The 20,733-nt window shown below is 41.4% G+C and overlaps 1 protein-coding gene across 2 annotated transcripts; it reads right to left on the minus strand.

Moving 5' to 3' along the window:
• Positions 1-1,647: 1,647 nt before the first annotated feature.
• Positions 1,648-20,462, minus strand: LOC115284943 (F-box only protein 40). 2 transcript variants are annotated; one of them, XM_029931390.1, is made up of 4 exons: positions 20,041-20,462; positions 8,663-8,694; positions 5,680-7,593; positions 1,648-3,054 (listed from the first exon to the last, which is right to left on the minus strand). In XM_029931390.1, the coding sequence occupies exons 2-4, from the start codon at positions 8,663-8,665 to the stop codon at positions 2,839-2,841; spliced, it is 2,133 nt and encodes a 710-aa protein (XP_029787250.1). In that variant the 5' UTR covers positions 8,666-8,694; positions 20,041-20,462; the 3' UTR covers positions 1,648-2,838. The 2 variants fall into 2 exon arrangements, with proteins under 2 accessions (XP_029787250.1, XP_029787249.1); XM_029931389.1 differs by having other exon boundaries at positions 8,651-8,694.
• Positions 20,463-20,733: the final 271 nt, after the last annotated feature.

Below are 20,733 nucleotides of genomic sequence, written 5' to 3' on the forward strand. Positions count from 1 at the left end.
CTTCCTTTTTGCTCCAACTGCCATCTGACCATAAAATTTGCTTGTTTGTGCAGACTGGTGGATACCTGTAGTACCCTGGTTTCCTCCAGCATATACAATTATATATCTTATGAAATGTGTTTGATGATGTTAATCAATTTAATTTTGCTCTGAAGGCAGCAACTTGGAAAATAAAGAGTAATTATAAGTGTTTAGCACACAGAGCCATATGGGCAGTCCTCTAGCAGCTCTCCTGGACCCTGGGCTGCCCAGGTATGAAGGAAAAGCCCTCTGCTCTCCTCCTTTTTCTATATTTTTCATTCATTTAATGGCAGCGCCTGATTTTTCTCTCTCTTGGTGAATAGCTCCCCTTTCTCTCTTTTTCTAGTAAAAGAAGAAACCCAGAATGGACTTTAGGAGCTTTCTTTCTTCATATGGGAGGGGACTAGATTCAAAACACATGGAGTTGAGACCTGGCGAACTCTTCCTTTTTTCTTACTTTGGTGCTCAGCTGTTTCCAGTTACTCATCTTCAGTGAATAAAATCATAGCTCATACTCTAGTTGTATTTTTAGAAAATGGTGCCTTATATACAAATGTGAAAGATAAACCAAGCAAAAAGGATTACGAAAACTAAACTTATGTTACCAAATAGTACCAGGTGGCACATTATAATGAAAAGATGAGCATGCTTCTACTCTAGGACTTGCTTTAATGTCTTCTGCCTCTTCTCACTGGTGTCATCTACTTCATCTATACAAGCTCTGGACCATGGTCAGAGAGAGACCCAGGCAATAACAAGTATTCAGATTGACTAGACTCTTTTTGTTGTCTGAATTCTTTGTTCTCTGCTTCCACATGATATATGTCCTTTTTTTTCTTTCTCATTTGTTTGAAGACTTCTGGGAAAATGGCACCGATTAAGGTGAGAGGGAAAGAAACAAGATAAATAGCTCAACACGTTGGTTTCTGCTACATCTGGAGAGAGCTGAGCTGAAAGGATATATTCTTTGCGCATGCCCTAAGGACATAAAGCCACATGGAACAATCAGCTCCATCTGGTTCCTAATTTAAAATCACATCTGTCTAAGACTTATCTAGTAAATAAAGAAGAGCTACATAAAATCATAACCATTGTAGATACTTATGTAAGATTTTGCTGTACTAAAAAGCTTATCCTAAGTTATTGCCACTGGTATGACATTGTTTAGGGTAGTTTTCAACCCAGAAGGATTTCAACCCAGAGGGATTTCAATCCAGAGGATATTTAGCAATGTCGGGGGACATTTTTTGTTGTTACAGCTGTGGGAGTGGGGAACTACTGGTATCTAGTGCATAGAGGCCAAGGCTGCTGCTAAATATATAACACACAGGATAGTCCCTTACGGCAAAGAATTGGTCAGTTCAAAATGTCAGTAGTTCTGAGCACCCTGCTTTAGGTGATGGGAGTTTCCATTGTGTATTTTTATTTTAATTCTTTTTTTTTAACATTTATTTATTTTTGAGAGATAGAGAGAGATAGATCATGATCAGGGGAGGGGCAAGAGAGAGGGATACACAGAATCCGAAGCAGGCTCCAGGCTCTGAGCTATCAGCACAGAGTCTGACACGGGGTTCGAACCCATGAACTGTAGGATCATGACCTGAGCCGAAGTCAGACACTCAACCGACTGAGCCACCCAGGTGCCCCTATTTTTATTTTACTTCTATTTTCATGAGTATTTACGGTTTGTTGCCAAAACCCAACAGTATCACCAATTTCTGACAGATTGAAGTCATGAACAGCAATAGGTAGGAGAAATTATAGAGAACCACTATGTTCAGGTGTGTTCCTTCCTATGATTCTCCACAGGGTACTCAAGTGGCATCTAACAACTGTGGTGGGCCTTGTCCGGACTTTTCCAAATGTATGGGTTTCTCTGGACTACCTTGTAGATTCTGGCATGACACTGAAGCTGGTGTTAGTACCTTTCTTGAGTCATCTCAGTTAGCCCAGGCTGGTGCTGGACTATGCTTCTGCTCTCCCTAATCCAGACTTAGAATGTAATTTTAAGAAGAAAAGAATCTTGACTCTTAAGTCATTTTTTTGACATGTTTAAAAGTAGGCTTCTGGCTTTTGGTGCTAATTTTCTCCATTGATAGAATGTGCCTTTCGGACTTTTCCTTATTTTGCAAGGCTGTCTTTCGGTATCTTGCCAAGATTCTCCACAACAAACTCTGTGGCTTCATTTCTGCCTCTCATTCTTTGGCCTGTGGTGTTCTCAAGGCTGCTGTGCTCAGTCAAGGTCTCCATTTTATTGGGCTGTGCTTGGACTCCCTGGGGTTGCAGATAGTGGAGTGACTAAAAGAAGACCTGGACTAAACTGTCAAGAAAACCCCAGCTCCAGAACTGTCAAACCATGTGCCCTTCACGCGGGGTGCCCTAAGACACACCTCAGATCCAATCTTGCATTGCCTGTCTCATAAATTTGAAAGTGCTCATCAATTAAAACATTCTCCACAAAAGCATAGGCCTGTACTGGTTATGGAATTTCACTGTGCTCTCATCTCCCAAGACTTAGGCTCATCTTTCAAATGGCCTCAAGTTACCTATTTTTCTCCACAGATTGATTTGTTTTAGAAAAAAAGCGGGGAGCGGGGAGAAGGAAAAAAGTTATCAGTATAGTACTTACAGCAAGTGTACAAGCCATAGCTTAGGAAATTCTTTGACCCTGTGCAACTGCTCAGGTTTAGGCCAGTGCATGCTCCATACACCTAGAAAAGCACATTTACAGTTTATGGAAGAAAGTCCTCAAAACCACACACGCTCCTACTTTCAGTAACTCAGAGGGTGAATCCAAGAATGGCAGCATCTGAATCTTTAGCAGATGTGTCTTCCTCGTGGTCTGGCTCTAAAGGTGGTGACTAAGCTCTCTCGGGTCTGCTCCTGGAGTTGACGCATGCTGGTCAGAAGAATTGGGTCAGTCTTATGCTCTACAATGTTGAAAGGACAGGCCTTCAGGTGTTCAGACATGGACGCAACTTCATTAAACTCCCAGCTCTTGACTCTGGAGAAGAGGCTGCTGAATTGCCAGATCTGTTAGGAAACATATGAGTTCAAAAATGAACATTGGGGAAATACGCTCAGGCTGGCTTTACTTGAAGAGTATAAGAAAATACCTTTCCGTCCTTCATGTTCTTAGCTTCCAGAGAGTATTTTAGTGGCTGCCACAGACATTTTTTGGTTCCTTCCCCAGCATCCAATTCCTAACCCATCCTTCCAATTGATAATCTTCCCAGCCAGCCATGTAATTGTATGGAAATGACTATAGCAATCTGCATATTGACATCCACCCACCACCCTCCCACCAGCAACAGTGATTAGTTCTGGAATAGACACATGGTTCAAATCAGGACGATTAGTGTCAATGAGACACTACCCTAGAACTTTTGCTTGAGATATCAAGAAGCAGATTTTCTTTTTCCTTCTGTTCTTGAACTGGGAAACTGCTATCTTAGGAGCTTCTGGCAGCCAAAAGGGACCACCAAGGGACAACTGTGTCTTAGAATGGAGCCACTAGTGAGGAAGTAAAGATAAGATACAGAAAGAAAAAAGTCATTTTGGGGCATTTTTGAACTGCTAGATCAAATCTTACCTGAAGCCCTTACCTGTGGATTTCTTTAGTTATGTGCGCCCAAATTCCCTTTATTGTTTATGCCATTTTAAGTTGGTATTGTTTAAAACTAAAAGTATCCCAACCAATAAGAGTCACATTAGAAAAGAAACCTCAGGAGAAATCCAGGTATCTGTTACACAAACCCCCTTTTGGCTCTTCCACCTAGGATGTGATGGCAAAGTTACTAGTTTTAAAATCTTGTAAGGGTGCCTGGGTGGCTCAGTCTGTTAAGCATCCGACTTTGGCTCAGGTCATGATCTCATAGTTTGTAGGTTCAAGTCTCATATTGGACTCTGTGCTGACAGCTTAGAGCCTGGAGCCTGCTTCAGATTCTGTGTCTCCCTCTCCCTCTGCCCCTCCCCTTCTCTCTCTCAAAAAATGAATAAACATTAAAAAATTTAAAATCTGACTATGAGGGTAGGCATAACTTGATACTCTTTCAAGCTGATACTTCACCCTCAGTTTCTTTTCATTGTTCCTATGTCAGAAAAGTATTTTCTGGGATCTTAGAACTATTTCCCTTTTTACTCAAAAAAAAAAAAAAGCCATTTTAATATGAGCATCCTTTAGCTCCAATTAAATTCTCTTTTTTCCTTTCTAAAAGGAAATTAGTTTGTCCCAAATAATTTTCAAGAGTGGTCAGCAATCATTGAATTGGGGACAAACATGAGCCAAAAACTAATGGAATTTCTAGTATGTAAATTAAATTGTTTGCATCTGATTTTATAGAGAAAGATATTAGACAGTTCTAGACTATATAGTTTCTGAGGGCAGGATCTCAGTGTCATTCATGTTTATCCCTAACAGGTGGATGGGTGGAAGTCAGTGTTTATTTAACACATGGAATTATTTTTTTAAGAGAACCGCTCAAGGAATAAATAATGGAAAACATACAAGATGCTTTAAACAACTCTAACTCCCCAGTGCCAGTTTGCACACACCCACATTTTGGGAAGAAATTCAACAATGAGATTATGGAATTATTGGGCTAAATGGACACCATTAATTTGTGGTTCATATTACCAAATATTTATCATGGGAAAGGATGCTAAGGACATCTCGGATATGATGAATTAGGAGTTTCACTTCTGTATGTTATAAACTGAAAGAAGTTATGATGCAGTTCAGCAAGCAAAACGTGGCTGGGAAAAAGGAATAAGATTTTTCCAAAGAAAAAGATTCTTTGATTTACAGGAGTTTTTTTTAGAAAGTAAATAGATATTTGAAACAGGAGAGATCAGTGGACCACATTATTTTAGAATTTCAAAATGCCATTAACAAAGGCAAAAACTCCTTTTTAAAAAATTACTTGATATGAGACTGAGGAGAATTTGTTGGCATACTGTACTGGAGTCCAAGCGGGGAACTGATGGCACAGTTAAATTGGATAATTTGAAGAGAATTAAAAAAAAAAAGATATACAAATGTATGGGCAGGGTATAGGAAAGCCACAGGATATAGTGCAGTAACCAGGCCAGTAACAATCTAGAACATTAATATCCTAGGCTTGAAAAGGAAGAACAGAGGTCATCAGATCCCAGAATGAGTAACTGTGTGGAGAAAGCCACCTGAAACAGTCACCTTCAATGGAGGGACGTGGCCAGTGCTAAGTGTCATAGAGGGGGAGGATGCGTGCAGGGAGGAAGCCAGAAGAATAGATACATCAACTCAGTCTTCCTCCCTCCCATTTCCTGCTGATACACTCCCATTTGATTAGCCCAATGGGAAGCTGGGGGGGAAGGCTGCTGATTGAGGCAGTCTGTAGAGATCAGCCTCCTGGGAGAACTGATCACAGTGGACAGTGTTGGAGAATGAATCATGTGAGCAAGCAGAAGATATCCAGGACACGTACACAGAGATAAACAGGTACTACATTTGTATTGTCATTTATATGTCTATAGGTCTATCTTCCCTGGACTGACCTCCTTGGGTTTAGAAATTAGTAACCTAGTACATTGCCAGTGTCTAGTACAGTGCTTGACACATAGAAAACTCTTATTAAATAGTTGTTGAATGAATGAATAAATGAGTAAGAGTTTACTTGCCTCTCTGTGGACTTTCCAGGAGGTGCCTCCATGAGAATATCTCTTCTTCTTCCACTGTAGGAGGACCATCCCTCTCTCTTGTAACAAAGTAGCACAGATATTTCTCATCAGCACAGACACCTGGGAAAGTTGGGACAGGCTGATGCTGTCTAAGAACCCAGCAATGTATTGCAAAACCTCCAGAGGCAGGCTAGTGAGAGATTTCTGACTTTTTGCTCCACAGCCTGAGAGATGGTTGTTCTTCTTTCTCTCACTCAGCTCTGAAGCAACCTCTGGCTTGATGGCAAAGGTCTTGAGCTCCTGACTATAAATCACTTTTGCCTTTTGTCCTGGAGGACGGAAATGGTTTTGAATAAAAGTACATCCCAAGTAGGCAAGAGGGCATCGATGCTGGAACCAGCCATTGAGACATGACTGAATGTCTGTGTGGACATTCTTGAAATGTAGGGGGAATTCATCCCTCCTGAAGAATTTGTTGCAAGTGAAAGTAAAGGCAGAGCTGCTCTTGTTATGTCTCCTGGTCACGCACTCACTGTGGAGTTCCACATGGAGTCCCCCTGGGTTGGCAGTGGTTAGGAGGTCAGCCAGCACAGTCCCAGAAGAAAACTGTTCTGGCTCAAAATTATATGTCTGTGTAGCAAAATCCATGAACAGACCATCAATGCTCCTGGATTCGGAAATGACATGCCCTTTAAGCTCTCTTTCTAAAGCACACAGGAGGGTGGTCTTGATGAGATCTGATTTGGGCAGGTCCTCCACAGTGACCCCTAAATCTGAGGTATCTACTGCCTTGTGTTCACTTGGCTTACAACTCAGCATGGCATCTCCAACGCGAGCCCGCTTCCCACAGTAGCTCACGGGAACTTTGAAGGTATAAACAGTCTTTACTTCCTGAGCCTCAAGTTTGCCATAAACAAAGTCTCTCTCCTTAGGCGTACAAGCAGGCATCTGACCAAAATGAATAAGCATCCTTCCATTGTGCACCAGATACATATTATAGTCCTTTGCATCCACAGCTGTTTTCAGTCTTTCCAGAACACCATCCTGCCAAGGGGCGAGGCCTGTCTTTTCCACTGCTGCATTAATGTCCTGCTGCTTCTGTTTTTCCTGTGGTTCTTTCTCTTGGAGAGCATCCTCCCCTATCACGTTATTGCCATTGGAAACCTGTTCTTTTCCTGGGCTGTTCCTGCTATTGCTGTCACAGCTCACTGATGTACTTGTTAAAGCAGAGGCTGCATGCTCTTTGCTGAATATATTTTCCCACTTGCCAAACTTCGCCAGGTCCATCCCTTCTTTGGTTTTGGCTAAAGCCTCTCGCTCTTCTTGACTTAGCTCTATCATTTCTCCATTAGTTGCTGGCAGAGATCCATGTGGTACCAACCCAGCATCTACTCCACCCACTGCTCCTCCCATTTCCTCCCAAGTGGCTTCACCATTTGTGGTAGGTTCCTCCTCAGTGGGCTCTCTAGTTTCTGGGAAAAGTTCTACCATTTTCAGAGATCTAAAAAGGACCTTCTGGTCCTGGAGGGCCAGGGCTGTGTCCAAACATTCCTCACTGGGGGTCTCTTTCATGATGTTCTCATGAAGGATTGTTTCAGAGTCCACATTTGGCCAGCGATTCCACTCCATGGAGCAGCAGACCACACTGGCAGGGCACACTTGCAAGTGCTTGGCCAGCTTGTGGCGGGACATGGAAAGGGGGCAACCATATTCAGAGTTGAGGCATGGAACCTGCTCTAGAGGGCAGAGGAGCTCATGCTCTGCCTCTTTGCACATGTGGAAGGTAGCACCACAGGACAGGTGGCAGTTTATCACCAGACAGGAGACATCAGGCTCCACAGGAATGTGGCAGTGACGGTCGAAGCATTTCTCACAATGCCTGTGCTGCCCAGATGAAGGCCTGCGTGCCCTACCCTGGAGACACCAAAGCCAGAGGAAAGAGAAAACAAATGGGAAAGAAAAGCTCTATGAACGTCTGTGACTGTGTTTTAATTGGCTTCTTTTCTGTTTAATACATACTTATTATAGGAACCTTGGACAATCTACAAAATCATAGAGAAGAAAACAAAAATCACTAATAATCTCACAACCCAAAAATAACAACTACCAACTCTCTTTTCTTCATTTTCCAATAGTTTATTCTATTTATATAGTAGATGTGTTTAGAATAGAAAAAGAAAGGGGAGCCTGGGTGGCTCAGTCCGTTAAGTGTCCAACTTCAGCTCAGGTCATAATCTCACAGTTTGTGGGTATGGGACCTGAATTGAGCTGTGTGCTGACAGCTTGGAGCCTAGAGCCTATTTTGGATTCTGTGTCTCCCTCTTTCTGCCTCTCCTTGACTCTTACTTGTCTCTCTCTCAAAAAAATCAACATTAAAATTTTTTTTTAAAGAATAGAGAAGGAAAAAGCTGAATGTAATGCACTACAATGTTGATAATTGTTTTTGAGTTGTGGATTATGGGTAATTATATTATCTTGTTAATACTATGAATACAATTCTTCATCCTGTTTTTAACTTACTATTACAATATAAGACTAGGCTGTTTTATTAATGATTCTTTGAAAACTGTCTTCATCATGGCAGTATAATAGTCCAGAGTGGTGTGCTGTTATTTATTTAACCAACTAGCTACCTACTGCTGGGAGGACAAGGGCTATGTCTAGTTTTGTTCACATCTGTATCTCCAGAACCTGGACCATTGTAAGTAATCAATTTGCTGAATGAAGGAATTGTCAGTCACTTAGTTTATTGCTGGATGTTTGGGTTTTTCATTTTTAAAGTTTTAGTGAAAGTATATTCTCACAAATATTTCTCAGCTGACTGCATTTCCCCTACTTCATGCCAGTTTCTTCTAGGTTCTGCTGTAGCATCTCTGGTTTGGCCAAATGTCAATAAATGTCATCAAGTGCTTGGGCTACAGGTTAATGAAGCCAGATCTGGACCCCTGAACGACGAAAATTCAGTAATCACCTGGGTACTCACCATAGCTTCTTAATTCTTCTTACTTTATAAATCTAGGGGGGAAACATGAAAATATGAATATGAATGATTAGTAAGAAAAGTATTTTGGTTATGTATATTAACAAGAGGCAAAGAGACTTCACATACTCTAATTCCTTTAATCACCCTGGAAGTACATGTCACTGCCCCCATTTTATAGCCCAGGAAATGGAAGCTGGAGAAATTAAATAACTTGTCCAAGGTTATACAGCTGATAAGTGATGGAATCCTGGGCCAAGCTAGCCCATGCTCTTTTCACTGACACACACAGCCCTCTGGTGGGGTGGGCATCTTACCTTTTGGTTCCTGTAACTTTTTTCTCCACTGCCTACCAACACTTGTTCTGACATTCCACCCAGCCATGCCTCCCTTCACTACCACACATACACATCTGGCCCAAGTTAACCTTGTAGCTTTCTCTCCCATTAGAGCTTCACGCCCACAGACAAGTCAGCCTGATATCCAGCTTGGTCTACGGCAGAGTGTAAGTGTCTGTGATGTATCCATCATCTGTCCTTCACCCTGCTGAATTCATCTGTGCTGTGGCTAGAGCAGGGGTCAGATCCCAAGGCCCCAGAAGCAGGCAGAATGGGGACTCTGGCAAGCAGAAGGGAAGATGCCCTGCCTTCAGGAGAATGTAGCTCATTGGCTCTGGTCAGTTGGTCCCATGTGGGAATATGTTGCCAAATCATCTGATTTTTCCAGAGAAACTGGGGATGCAGACTTTTGTGAGTGGCAGTAAAGTATAGTAGTTAGGAAGCCATCTACGTAAGATTCAACCTGCACTACAAGTTCATAGTTGTGAAACTTTTAGAAAGTTACTTAATCTCTTTGTTCATCGTTTTCCCCATCTGTAAAGGGAGAATAAGAATAGTGCCTATCTCATAGTGCTCTTGTGGGGAGTAAATGAATTAAAAATCTGAAACTCTTTGAATAGTACTTGTCTTATAGGAGATGATCTATACATGTTCACTATTATAAAATAAGTGTTTTATTTTTATTTTATTTTTTTTACAACTTTTAAAGTAGGCTTCACACCCAATGTGGGGCTTGAACTCAAGATATCAAGGGTTGCATGCTCTGCTAATTGAGCCAGCCAGGTGCCCCCAACATAAGTGCTTTATATTTCATTACACTGCAAAACATTTTGCTACATAATATATCATGATAAAAATTCTTGGAATGTTAAGGTTGGCAACTAACTTAATTAAAACAAACACAACCTCTATTTGGGCCAAGAAAAACATGTATGCAAACTACACAGAATCTGTAGGTCACCACTTTGCAGCACCTGGTCTACAGAGTTTGCAGCACAATGTCAGCACTATGTTAGTCTCAGATGGAGTGGGGTGGGGTGGGGTGGGGTGGAGTTAGCACCCAAAAGTCACAAAATACAGTATTTTGAAATTTTATTTTACTTTAGGTTTTGCCAATTCATTGTGGGTGAATTTTCCTATAACTTAAAAAATTTTCAAATATGCAGGAAAGGTGAAAGAACATATACAATGAACACCCAAATATACTCTATCTAGATTTTAAAGGTAACATTTTGCCATTTTTGCTTTCTCTCTTTGCCTCTACACACACACACACACACACACACACACACACACACACACACATTTTTTACCAAACCACTTGAAAATAAGTTGTTGATATCATGACACCTCATCATCCCTCAGTACTTCAGCACATATTTTCCAACACTAAAGAAATTTAACTTTGTAATTGGAATAACATTATCTCACCTAAGAAAACTAAAAAATATTTTCAAAATCATGTAATATGCTGTCTGTATTCAAATTTATCCAATTATCCTAAAAAATGTCTCCAATATTTTTTTCTTAATTTAACTTTGGAACCAGGGTCCCTTTAAGGTAAATTTATTACATTTGGTTGGTAAGTCTTTTTAGCCTCTTTTAATTTGGAAAAGTCCCCTCAACTTTCTTTTCCAGAAGAGACAGCCTTAAATCTCAAGGAAATTATATTCAAATTTGTTCATGTATTCATTTGTTCACCCAACCCTTCAACAAACATTTGTTGATTACCTACAATGTGTCATTAAGGGAGCGTAAGTATCACACTGGTTGTTTAAGTAGTTCTTCAGCATTATTGCTAAGAAGAATCAGTTCTGATGTTTGTTAAATCGATTAATCTTCACTGTTCACAATGGCAGCCATCAGCCACATGTAGCTGTTTAAATTTAAATTAATCAAAGGGAAAGAAATTAATGATTCAATTTTTTGGTCATACTAGCTACACTTAAAGTGTTCAATAGTCACATGTGGTTAGTAGCTACTCTATTGGACAACACAAAACAGAACATTTCCATCTGCATAGAAAGTTCTTTTGGACTGCACTGCTATGCTGGCTGCACCTCAGACTTAAGTGAGGGCTGTATCTGAAATTCACATCCTTAACACATTACCCATCTGATTCTTATGCACTAGGCCTTCTGAGGGATCATGAAAGAGGGATCATGGCAGATAGCTCTGTATCCCTAATACCCTGAATCGGGAGGCAGGTGAGAAGCCCCAAGCAAGAACATCAAGCAGAGTCAGGGCCCAGGAAAAGATAAACCAAGGTGTTAAAGCCAGAGAGGGAATTGAGCAGAGTGAAGGGCTGTGAGGGCTGGACTGAGGTGGAGAAGGATAGGATTGGGCAAGAGGACATCTTTCGGATGCAAGAGTCCAGCTATTGGAGCATTTACCATATAATTTAACATTCAGTTAGACTCCTGCTATATTCTAGATTGATCATTCCTGGGGGGAGGTGGGCGGCTGGGGGAAGTCCACCATGGACTTATTGTGGAAATTTGTAAATGTGAGGCTAAAGCATCTGGAAATATTTGGTTGCTCAATAAGGGGGGCGATTTAACACTGTGACTGGGTGTTAACCAGCAGTGGAGGGACAGTGTGGAGGGACTTGGAGTAAGAAACTGCATCATGGAGGGCAATAAAGCTGTAGGGCAGGACTGATGGTGTGGAACTCGATAAGATGAGGCAGACAGTAGGCATTGCAAGGGAATCACGGCACTTTGTTTTCTGCCTGGAGATGGGGAAAGAGGAGGAATCAAAGTTGATGCCAAGATTTTGAACCAGGAAGAGAGAATATTGGGTGTAATTATGAGAAAAACAGAAGTCTGAAGAGGGAATTGTTTTGGGGGAAAGATGATCCTGGCAAGTTTAATACAAGTTTTTAAGGTGATGACAGATCATGAGGATGGGAAGATAAGGGTAGAGTGGAGAGATGCAGATTTGAGAACTGTTCACTTAGAAGTGAGAGAGGAAGCCATAATGGGAAAGAGAAGAGCATAGAATAGGTATCTGAGCTGTGAAGTACAGAGCTGAGTATGACTACTTTCATGACAGAGGGGAGAAGTAGAGCCAGAGAAGGAAAACCAGAGAGCTAAGAGTCAGAACTATGTGGCCCCATGTAAAGGAAATGGTGTGTTATAGCCTCGAGTGCTGCCTCAAGATTAAGAACAATGATAACAATGCTACTGCTCATGGCAGATCCCCAGAGAGCTCTTGCCAGAGCAAATGTGGCATTTCAGCTGTGTGATGGGACCCTTGCCACGCAAAATGTAGTGTTTGCTTGGAGGGGAGGGGAAGCCATTAAATACACATTCCAATGTTGGCAGGGCCTGTGGCCTGGCTGGTAGAGTGTGATCATCTGCTTTCTATTCATAAAAGACACTCATGAATAAAGATGCAGTCTGGATGATTCAGAGTCCCCTACTGGTTTTTCCATGGGAAAGAAGAAGCAGATCATAAATGGAATAAGGCTAAGTGAAAGAAGCTACCAGCAGCAGGACTGTCCAACCACGTATTTGCCACCTTGGTTCTGTCACAAAGTTGAGATAAATTTCTATGAAGGGACAAACAGGCCTACCTAGTTTTGTGTGCTCTGTGTGTGTAGTGACAACTCAGCCCCAGCAGCAGGGATATGTTTGTCTGGAGGGAGAGTGGTGATGAACTCTAAGCCTAATCATTTCTTATCCTTCAGCATTATAAAGTATAGTTTCTTTGGAATAGTGCTATTGAAACTGGAAACATTTGTGGTAGAGCCCTATTGCTCTGTCTTTGAAGTTACTTGAAAATGACCCTTTAAGAGAAAAAAAAAAAAACCCAATGCACACAGGAATAAAGATGCTGTTTCTTTTGTTTGTTTTGTTTTTAATGATGCTATTTAAAGATCTTCTGCCAGGCTCTGGAGCTACACCAAATAAGTGACTTTGAGAGAGGACACGTACTGAGCAGAAAGACACAGTAAGTGGAGACCACTCTTGGAGAAATTTGACAGTGGAGGGGAGAAGAAAGATAAATATAGCTGAAGGGTATAAAAAATCATATCCGAACCTTTTGATGTATATCTAGGGGAAATTGTTCCCACTGAGATAAAGGACAATTCAAAATTCTTGATTGTCTAATTATTGCTGGGTAAGCATTATGACCAATCATCCTGGTTTGCTGGGACTCTCTTCGTTTTAGCTCTGAATGTTCCCGATCCCAGAAAGCCTCTTAGTGCCAGACAAACTTGAATACTTGACTGATCAACTTAGGTTGTAGCCAGTTGATCTTGCCCTAAATTGATCAACTTATATGTAGCATTGGTTATCTTGTGACATACGATGATGTGGTCCTCTAATCTCTGTTCCAGTGCAGTGACTGGATCCTTATCCTCCATGGTGTTTGTCTGACTTTCCTAAACTGAGTAGCTTTTCTGCATTTTGTATGTCAGGGAGAAAGGAAAATAAGATTTTAGGGCCTACCATGTGCTTTAAGTAACACCTTATTTAATCCTCACAAAAGCTATGTGATGTGGGTATTACCCTTTACACTTTACAGTGGAACACAAAGAGGCCTAGGTTTGTCTGGCTTCAAACTCTGTACTCTTTGCTACATCACACTGTGTCCCACAGAAACCCACAGAGACATGTGGTCTATCCCCGTGATTTGGGAAGAAAGCAAGCCCTTGACTAGAGCCCAACAGGGGAAGAGCCTCCCTTCCTCCATTTGGGGCACAGAAAGTGTCTACATATATAATCTTTCCAGACTATAGAGAAACTGGATGTTCTTTATTGATAGGAAGTTCATAAGAAGTACCTTCATCCTCTGATGACTTTTTTTTTTTTTTGTCTTTGTCTGGACCATATTCCATACTGTGCCCATCTGAATAGAGGAAATACAAAAAGTATCCAGGTCCCATGGCTTTGCATTTGAGGTGGTACAAATATGAAAGTAAAGTTTTTAGGTTAGAATCTGTAGTATAATATAGATTCTGAGATTTAAACTCAAAACCTACTAAATTAAAGAACATACGTCATAGAAACTCTTCACGGTTGAAAAATTTGACAAAATTCAATGACAAAAACGATTTTTATCCAGGTGCCATTTCCTCCTTCAGTTTCTATGCTCTTATGTTCACCTTTACATTATTACCTCCTGGGGTGCCTGGGTGGCTCAGTCAGTTAAGCATCTGACTCTTGATTTGGGCTCAGGTCATGACCTACATACAGTGAGTTTGAGCCCTGTGTCAGGCTTTGCGCTGACGGTGCAGAGACTGCGTGGGATTCTCTTTCCATCTCTGTCTCTCTCTCAAAACAAATAAACAAACTTAAATAAATAATTCTTACTTCCTGTCTGAAAAGGCAATACATTCTCTCCTCTTAAAAATGACCTTCAGTGAAGTCTATGGTCAAAACAGTCTCTGAAACACTCTCCTCAAATGTTTTAAAGTTGCCCTAGATAGAGGAGATAGCAGTCAAAATAATATAATTTAGACTTAAATTGTTTAAAAAGTCTACACAGTACTAGATTTTACTGGTTTTACCGGATGCAATTTAATTGGAATGTGAGTAGATGGAAGAACCAGGTACATGAGTCTAAGTGCTAGATATTTCTTTACAAAAAATAGGGGATAAGTTAGAACCTGCCAGGGGAGAAACATTTGATGCAGGTTGTGGTGCTGTGTGGACCACTCAGAGAGGAGTAAATTAATAGAAAAGGTGAGTCAGCTAGGGCAGTGGCCCTTAAAATGACCTGCATACTGACCCACAGTATCAGTATTACCTAGCAACTGGTTAAAAATGTAAATTTTTGGACCCTACCAAATCAGACCTACAGAATCAGAACTATTGCATCCAGCTGATTCTGTTGTAAGCTCAAGTTTAAGAACCACTGAGCTAGAAGCTGGTTGATTTTGTGCTTTCAATCACAAAGGAACTACTGCCCAGTTAGGTAGGAAGCCCTTGGGAAGAGATCTGAAAGGGCAGTGGACAGTTCTGTCCAATTCTTCCCATCTCCACCACCACTGCCTAGATCCAAGCACCATCGTGGTCATCCAGTCTGGTGCAAAAGCCTATAGTCAGCTCGACCCTTCCCATCTTGTGTTCTGTAATCTATATTCATCAGCAGAAAGAGTGATTTCAATAACTTTTAACACTAGGTCATTATTCCCACTTAGAATCTCCAGTGGATTCCCATCACAAGGAGTAAACTCAGACAACTTTATCTTGGCCCACGAAGTCCTACATCAGTGTGCCCTGCTGACCTCCTTTACCTCACCTCTCCCTTGACCACTGAGGTCTAGTCTTTTTTTTTAATTTTTAATTTTTTCCCATTTTGTTTATTTTTGAGAGACAGAGCATGAACAGGGGAGAGGCAGAGAGTGAAAGAGACACAGAATCTGAAGCAGGCTTCAGGCTCTGAGCTAGCAGTCAGCACAGAGACCAATGCAGGGCTTGAACCCACGAACCATGAGATCATGACCTGAGCCAAAGTTGAACGCTCAACCAACTGAGCAACCCAGGTGCCCCTCACTTAGGTCTAGTCTTGTCACTTAGTCCAGTATAGGGACTTTGTGTTGTTTTTTTCTACCAAAATTCTCCCTTTGCTCTTTGTGTTATAGGCTCCTTTTTGCTGTTTAGATTTCAGCTTATATGTTACCTCTTGTGAAGGCCTTACCTGATACCCTGAATTTAAAGTAAATTCTAAACACTGTTATGTGTTAGCTAAGTAATTTTTGGGAAGTTAATTTCCCTAAAGCTAATTTACTCATTGATAAAATTGAATTCATAATAACCCAGAGGATTATGACAAATGAGATAAAGTAGAGAAAGTGTCACTCAATTGTTAGTCCTTCCCTTATGAGGAAGGTCATTTCCATGGTCACTTCTGCACCCAAGTCTTTATGTCTTCCCGTTGCATCACTCCTGCCACTCTTGGCTGGCCTTTCAGTGTTCAGTTCTCCATCAGGCCAATGTAGCTTATGTTCCACTGCCTGCTAAATCATCCTCAAACTGCATTTAAGAAAAAAGTCTTACCTTAGTCCCATAGGAATGTGAGTCCCACTAAAATCCCCCAACTATGGTACCTTGTATTCACCACATTCATTCCTGAAGCTCTTAGGAATTCAAACAGTACTGCATCCAGGCCAGAAGACCTTTCAGATGTCACAAAGGCAGATTGAGGCATCTTTGTTTCCTAGGCCTAAGTTTGTCATTTTTATTTGTACCTACATACATTATTCTATTCATTAAGCAAAAAGGGAAGGTGTCAGCTAAAGTTGGCTTCTCTCTTGCCATGGGCTGCAGGGTCAGTACCCACTAAGGGAAGTTGCTGTGACAGGGAGCTCAGGGATGAAGGCCATCAATGAAACAGAAGTTATCTGGCTGGAAGAGTGTGTTTGGGTGGGAAAGGGGCTCGGACTGGAATCCCAAAGGAGAACACAATGCCCCTCAAGGAATGTAGACAAGAATTTCTGAGATACTGAGAGAGTGAGTATTGCCAATGTGTTCCTGGAACTACATGTTTATTCAATAGGACTGAATTGAATGAAATCAAATACAACCCTAAAGAAAACAGCATTTTGAAAGAGCTGTGTGAGAGCAATTTGAAACAGATTTAGGGGAAAGTTGTAATGATGTCAGATGTATGCTAATTTGGGACTTTTTTTTTTTAAGAAAAAGAAATGTTTTCAATGTGACTAGGTGAATGTAGCCTTAACTGAATGGAAAAGACTTCTGCTGGCTTGAGTTAAAATAGACGCCTGAAAAACGAATAATCCAGTGAAGAAATGGGCAGAAGACCTGAACAGACACTTCTCCAAAGAGGACATCCAGATGGCCAATAGGCACATGAAACAATGCTCAGTGTCACTCACCATCAGGGAAATACAAATCAAAACCACACTGAGATACTACCTCACACCAGTCAGAGTGGCTAAAATGAAGAAAGCAAGAGACTATAGATGTTGAAGAGGGTGTGGAGAGACGGGCACCCTCCTACACTGTTGGTGGGATGTAAACTGGTGCAGCCGCTCTGGAAAACAGTGTGGCGGTTCCTCAAAAAACTATCAGTAGAACTCCCCTATGACCCAGCAATAGCCCTGCTAGGGATTTACCCAAGGGATACACAAGTGCTGATGCCTAGGGGCACATGTACTCCAATGTTCATAGCAGCACTGTCAACAATAGCCAAAACATGGAAAGAGCCTAAATGTCCATCATCAGATGAATGGACCAAGAAGATGTGGTATATATACACAATGGAACACTACATGGCAATGAGAAAGAATGAAATATGGCCATTTGTAGCAAAGTGGATGGACCTTGAGGGTGTCATGCTAAGCAAAATAAGTCAGGCAGAGAAGAACAGATACCATATGTTTGCACTCATAGGTCTAACAGGAGAAACCTAACAGAGGACCATAGGGAGGGGAAGAGGGAAAGAGAGTTGGGGAGAGAGAGGGACACAAATCATGAGAGACTATTGAATACTGAAAACGAACCGAGGACTGAAGGAGGAGGGGGAGGGGGGAAGGGGGTGATGGTCATGGAGGGGGGGCACTTGGGCGAAGCACTGGGTGTTATATGGAAACCAATTTTACAATAACTATTATAAATTTAAAAAAATAATAGACGCTCTGAATGCTGCCAGAATTGTTTTCAGGAGGTTGTAGTACTTGTTCTAAATCCTTGCAGTCCTAAATCAGAAATCTGGATGAGGCACATAACCACAAATTCTCTACTTTGGAGCTTCTCAATCTTCCCTGTGTGTAGGAATCACCTGGGCAATCTTTTTTAAAACGCAGATTTGGATCTGGTAGGATTGGGGTGGGGCCCGAGGGTCTTACCATTTAACAAGCTCCTGATCATGTTGATGGTCTAAGAACCTCTCTTTGAAAGGAAAGTGTCTAGTTAGTTTAACCTCTTCATTTAGTACATGAGAAACTGAGGCCTAGAAAAAAGTGAAGTGTCTTTCTCTTGCTTCCCACCTTGATATAATAGAATTCTGTAGAAACCACAATGCCGTGTAGAGCTACCTGTGTCGTGGTGGTGGCCAAGGGCATGTGGGCAGCTCACATGGAGCCAAGGGCAAAATAGGACAGAGCCTGAAAGAATGCGGAAGAGGTGGCGCCTGACTGTCACTGGCCAGCAAGGTCATGAGAAAGCATATAGCAGGTATATTTAATCACTGACTCAAGCAAAAGAGAATGGGATTAACAGATAATAGCTTTAACATTCTTTACTATAATTTTAAAATTAGTAGGCAAACAGGGTTGATGTCAGAGAGATATTTTTAGGCAAGGGCCCCTTTCAGCACCCCTCACATGATATCAGCAACTAACTATTTTGCCTCCTCATGTGGCTCGTCCTGGTGATAATTATTTATTCCTGAGGCTTATCTTCTGTGGAAGTGACAAGGTCAAAAGTTAAAGGTCAGAGATGTTCTTCAACCCTTAACCTGTTACCCAATTAATTAGTTTCTTTAATTATACACCGTTAACCTGTTCCCCTTCTATGGACATATTTAATTCTAGGGAAAGAAAAATGTATAAAGTTAAAACTAAAGTAATCATTTTGCCTCTTGAGATTTTAACACAACCAGTTAGCTGATGATAATTCCCATATCTGGGTCCACAATCCTGGGTTTCTGGGCTATGAGTCCAGCATTTTCTTTTTTTTTTAATTTTTTTTGAGTCCAGCATTTTCATTATACCCTAGTTAATTCTCATATCTGATGCTTGTGTTATTGGTATCAGTATTTTTAATTACTCTTTTGTATTGGCCAAGAAAGTGCTAATTAGCCAGAGTATCTTGGGGTAGCTGTGAGGCAGCCTGTATGTTTGGTGACTCCTAAACCACCATGCCCCACTCTTGCCAGCACAGTATCCCAGAATATACCTTGAAGACATTGGTGCCGTAGAAACACTGACAAAATTAAATGAAGTTAGTCCTAGACAATACATTGTGCCTGGAAAACAGGGGTAATTATAATCTAGACATCTACTGCACAGTTCGGGGACATGCCTGGAGGTTACAGAGGCAAGAAGGAAGGAATCCAGGAGTTAGGGTATCTGAGTAGGTCTCCTTTTACTTGGCACTGGTAGCTTTAGCCTGTACACCGCAAAGTTCAGAGTGTACAGATTCCCTTTTGCTGCATAGGCTACTTCCTAGGATGTCCTTAGCTGAACTTTGAACATTAAAGCAAGGCTCAGAGGGAAATGAGAAAATAAACACTGCACCCTTACCCCTGACAATTTATCTGTACATGCAACGCTATGCAGTTATTTCAAAAACTAGAAATAACCTACATTTTAAAGCTTTTGCTACTTCTAGTATCATTCGTCATTTTCCTTTTGTCCCTCTGGATGTACAAGCTCCAAGTTTGTAATAATTTTGATTTGTGTGCAAAAGCCTGTATAAATTTGTCAATTTGTGAAATACTTTCACTTCTATTCCATGGATGCATTTTGGATTCAAGAGATTTGGAGAGCAGAGAACCACATTTAGGGAATATTGTTAAAGAAAAACCGGTTTTAAGTTCTATAAACAGAGTTTAAATAGTACATGCAGTGAACATAATTGTGCTACATTATGAATCGGTAGTGTGACATGGGATGGAACTTAAGATACATAGAATGACTTTCTGTTAACATAGAAAATGCTGATTGGTGAAAAGGTCATAGAACTTGGACTTTAGAAAATAGAAATCCTGGTGTCTGGTCTTTCCACCTATTCCCTCACCATCTCCTCCACCCTGTCCCAACCCCCCTCCCACCACTACTGTATAACTTTAGAGATAGCAGATAGCCACTTTGGGTGGTTGTAGAAGAAAGAACATAAACTGTCAGAAAGCAGGTAATTTCTTTCTGCTCTAAGATTTTTTATTTAAAACGGGAGTTACATATGGCCAATTCTCATTCTCAAAGCCAACCCCCTCTCCACATCTGACTAATTCACTTAATAATCTTCTTGTTCAGAGCAAAAAGGTGATGCGCAGCCCAGCTTCTATCTCCATTTTCACCACTCCGAATGTCTCCCTGTTGCACCTGCTCACATTTAAACAGCTTACCTTAATGGCCCGGGCTGAGTCAGCATCTGCAGCACCTGTGTCCCTTGATTGTGAGCAAGCAGATCGCAGGAAGTGACCAGGGTGCATCAGCTGCAGCAGAGGACAGAGTTCTGTTGAGGAGGCAGGGAAAGGAGAGAAAACTTCAACAGAAATAGTTCAAGTGTTTCAAAGTTAAAAATAAAACTATATCACAAGGGGCAATGTGACCAGGCTCAGGTTACGATTTTTTTCTTTCCCCCGTATTCATCAACACTTGGTCTCTACTGAAGTAGCATTTAGCAGGGGAAGCCGGAAGGGAAATAAGCTTTTATATCAATAGGTTTTCTTTCCCTTGAGGAAGGAGGCAAATCCTTTTAAGAAGGATCGTTTCCAAGGCCGAAGCAGCGTCTCAGACTCCTGTGCATGCAGTCGACAGATCCAGCTGTGCTCACTGTGGCTGGAGGAGCATTCAGGCCAGCCTGCTGCTCTAATTATAACCGTGCTTTTCACCTAAACCCATCACTGGCTGAAGCAGCAACTTGTGCAAGTGACATGTGGTCCTGTTTCTGTTTCTCCTATTTCTTGTCATGACAAGTAAGTGGCTGTCCTCTCCTGGCCCTCTTCCTTCCCCCACGGCTGGGAAAGGGAGGGTTTCTAAGTCAGAAATCAGGCACAGAGTTAAGTCCAGTGTGGGAAAATCTGAGGTGGGAGGAG

Source organism: Suricata suricatta, unplaced genomic scaffold, assembly GCF_006229205.1.
Source record: "Suricata suricatta isolate VVHF042 unplaced genomic scaffold, meerkat_22Aug2017_6uvM2_HiC HiC_scaffold_27, whole genome shotgun sequence".
Lineage (NCBI taxonomy): Eukaryota > Metazoa > Chordata > Mammalia > Carnivora > Herpestidae > Suricata > Suricata suricatta.

What these genes read in the sequence shown, in the direction of transcription:
- LOC115284943 (XM_029931389.1), bottom strand. An exon ending in CCTGGAAAGTCCACAGAGAG is followed by an intron (nt 3,055 to 5,679) that starts GCAAGTAAACTC and finishes GTTTCCTAACAG; the next exon opens with ATCTGGCAATTCAGCAGCCT.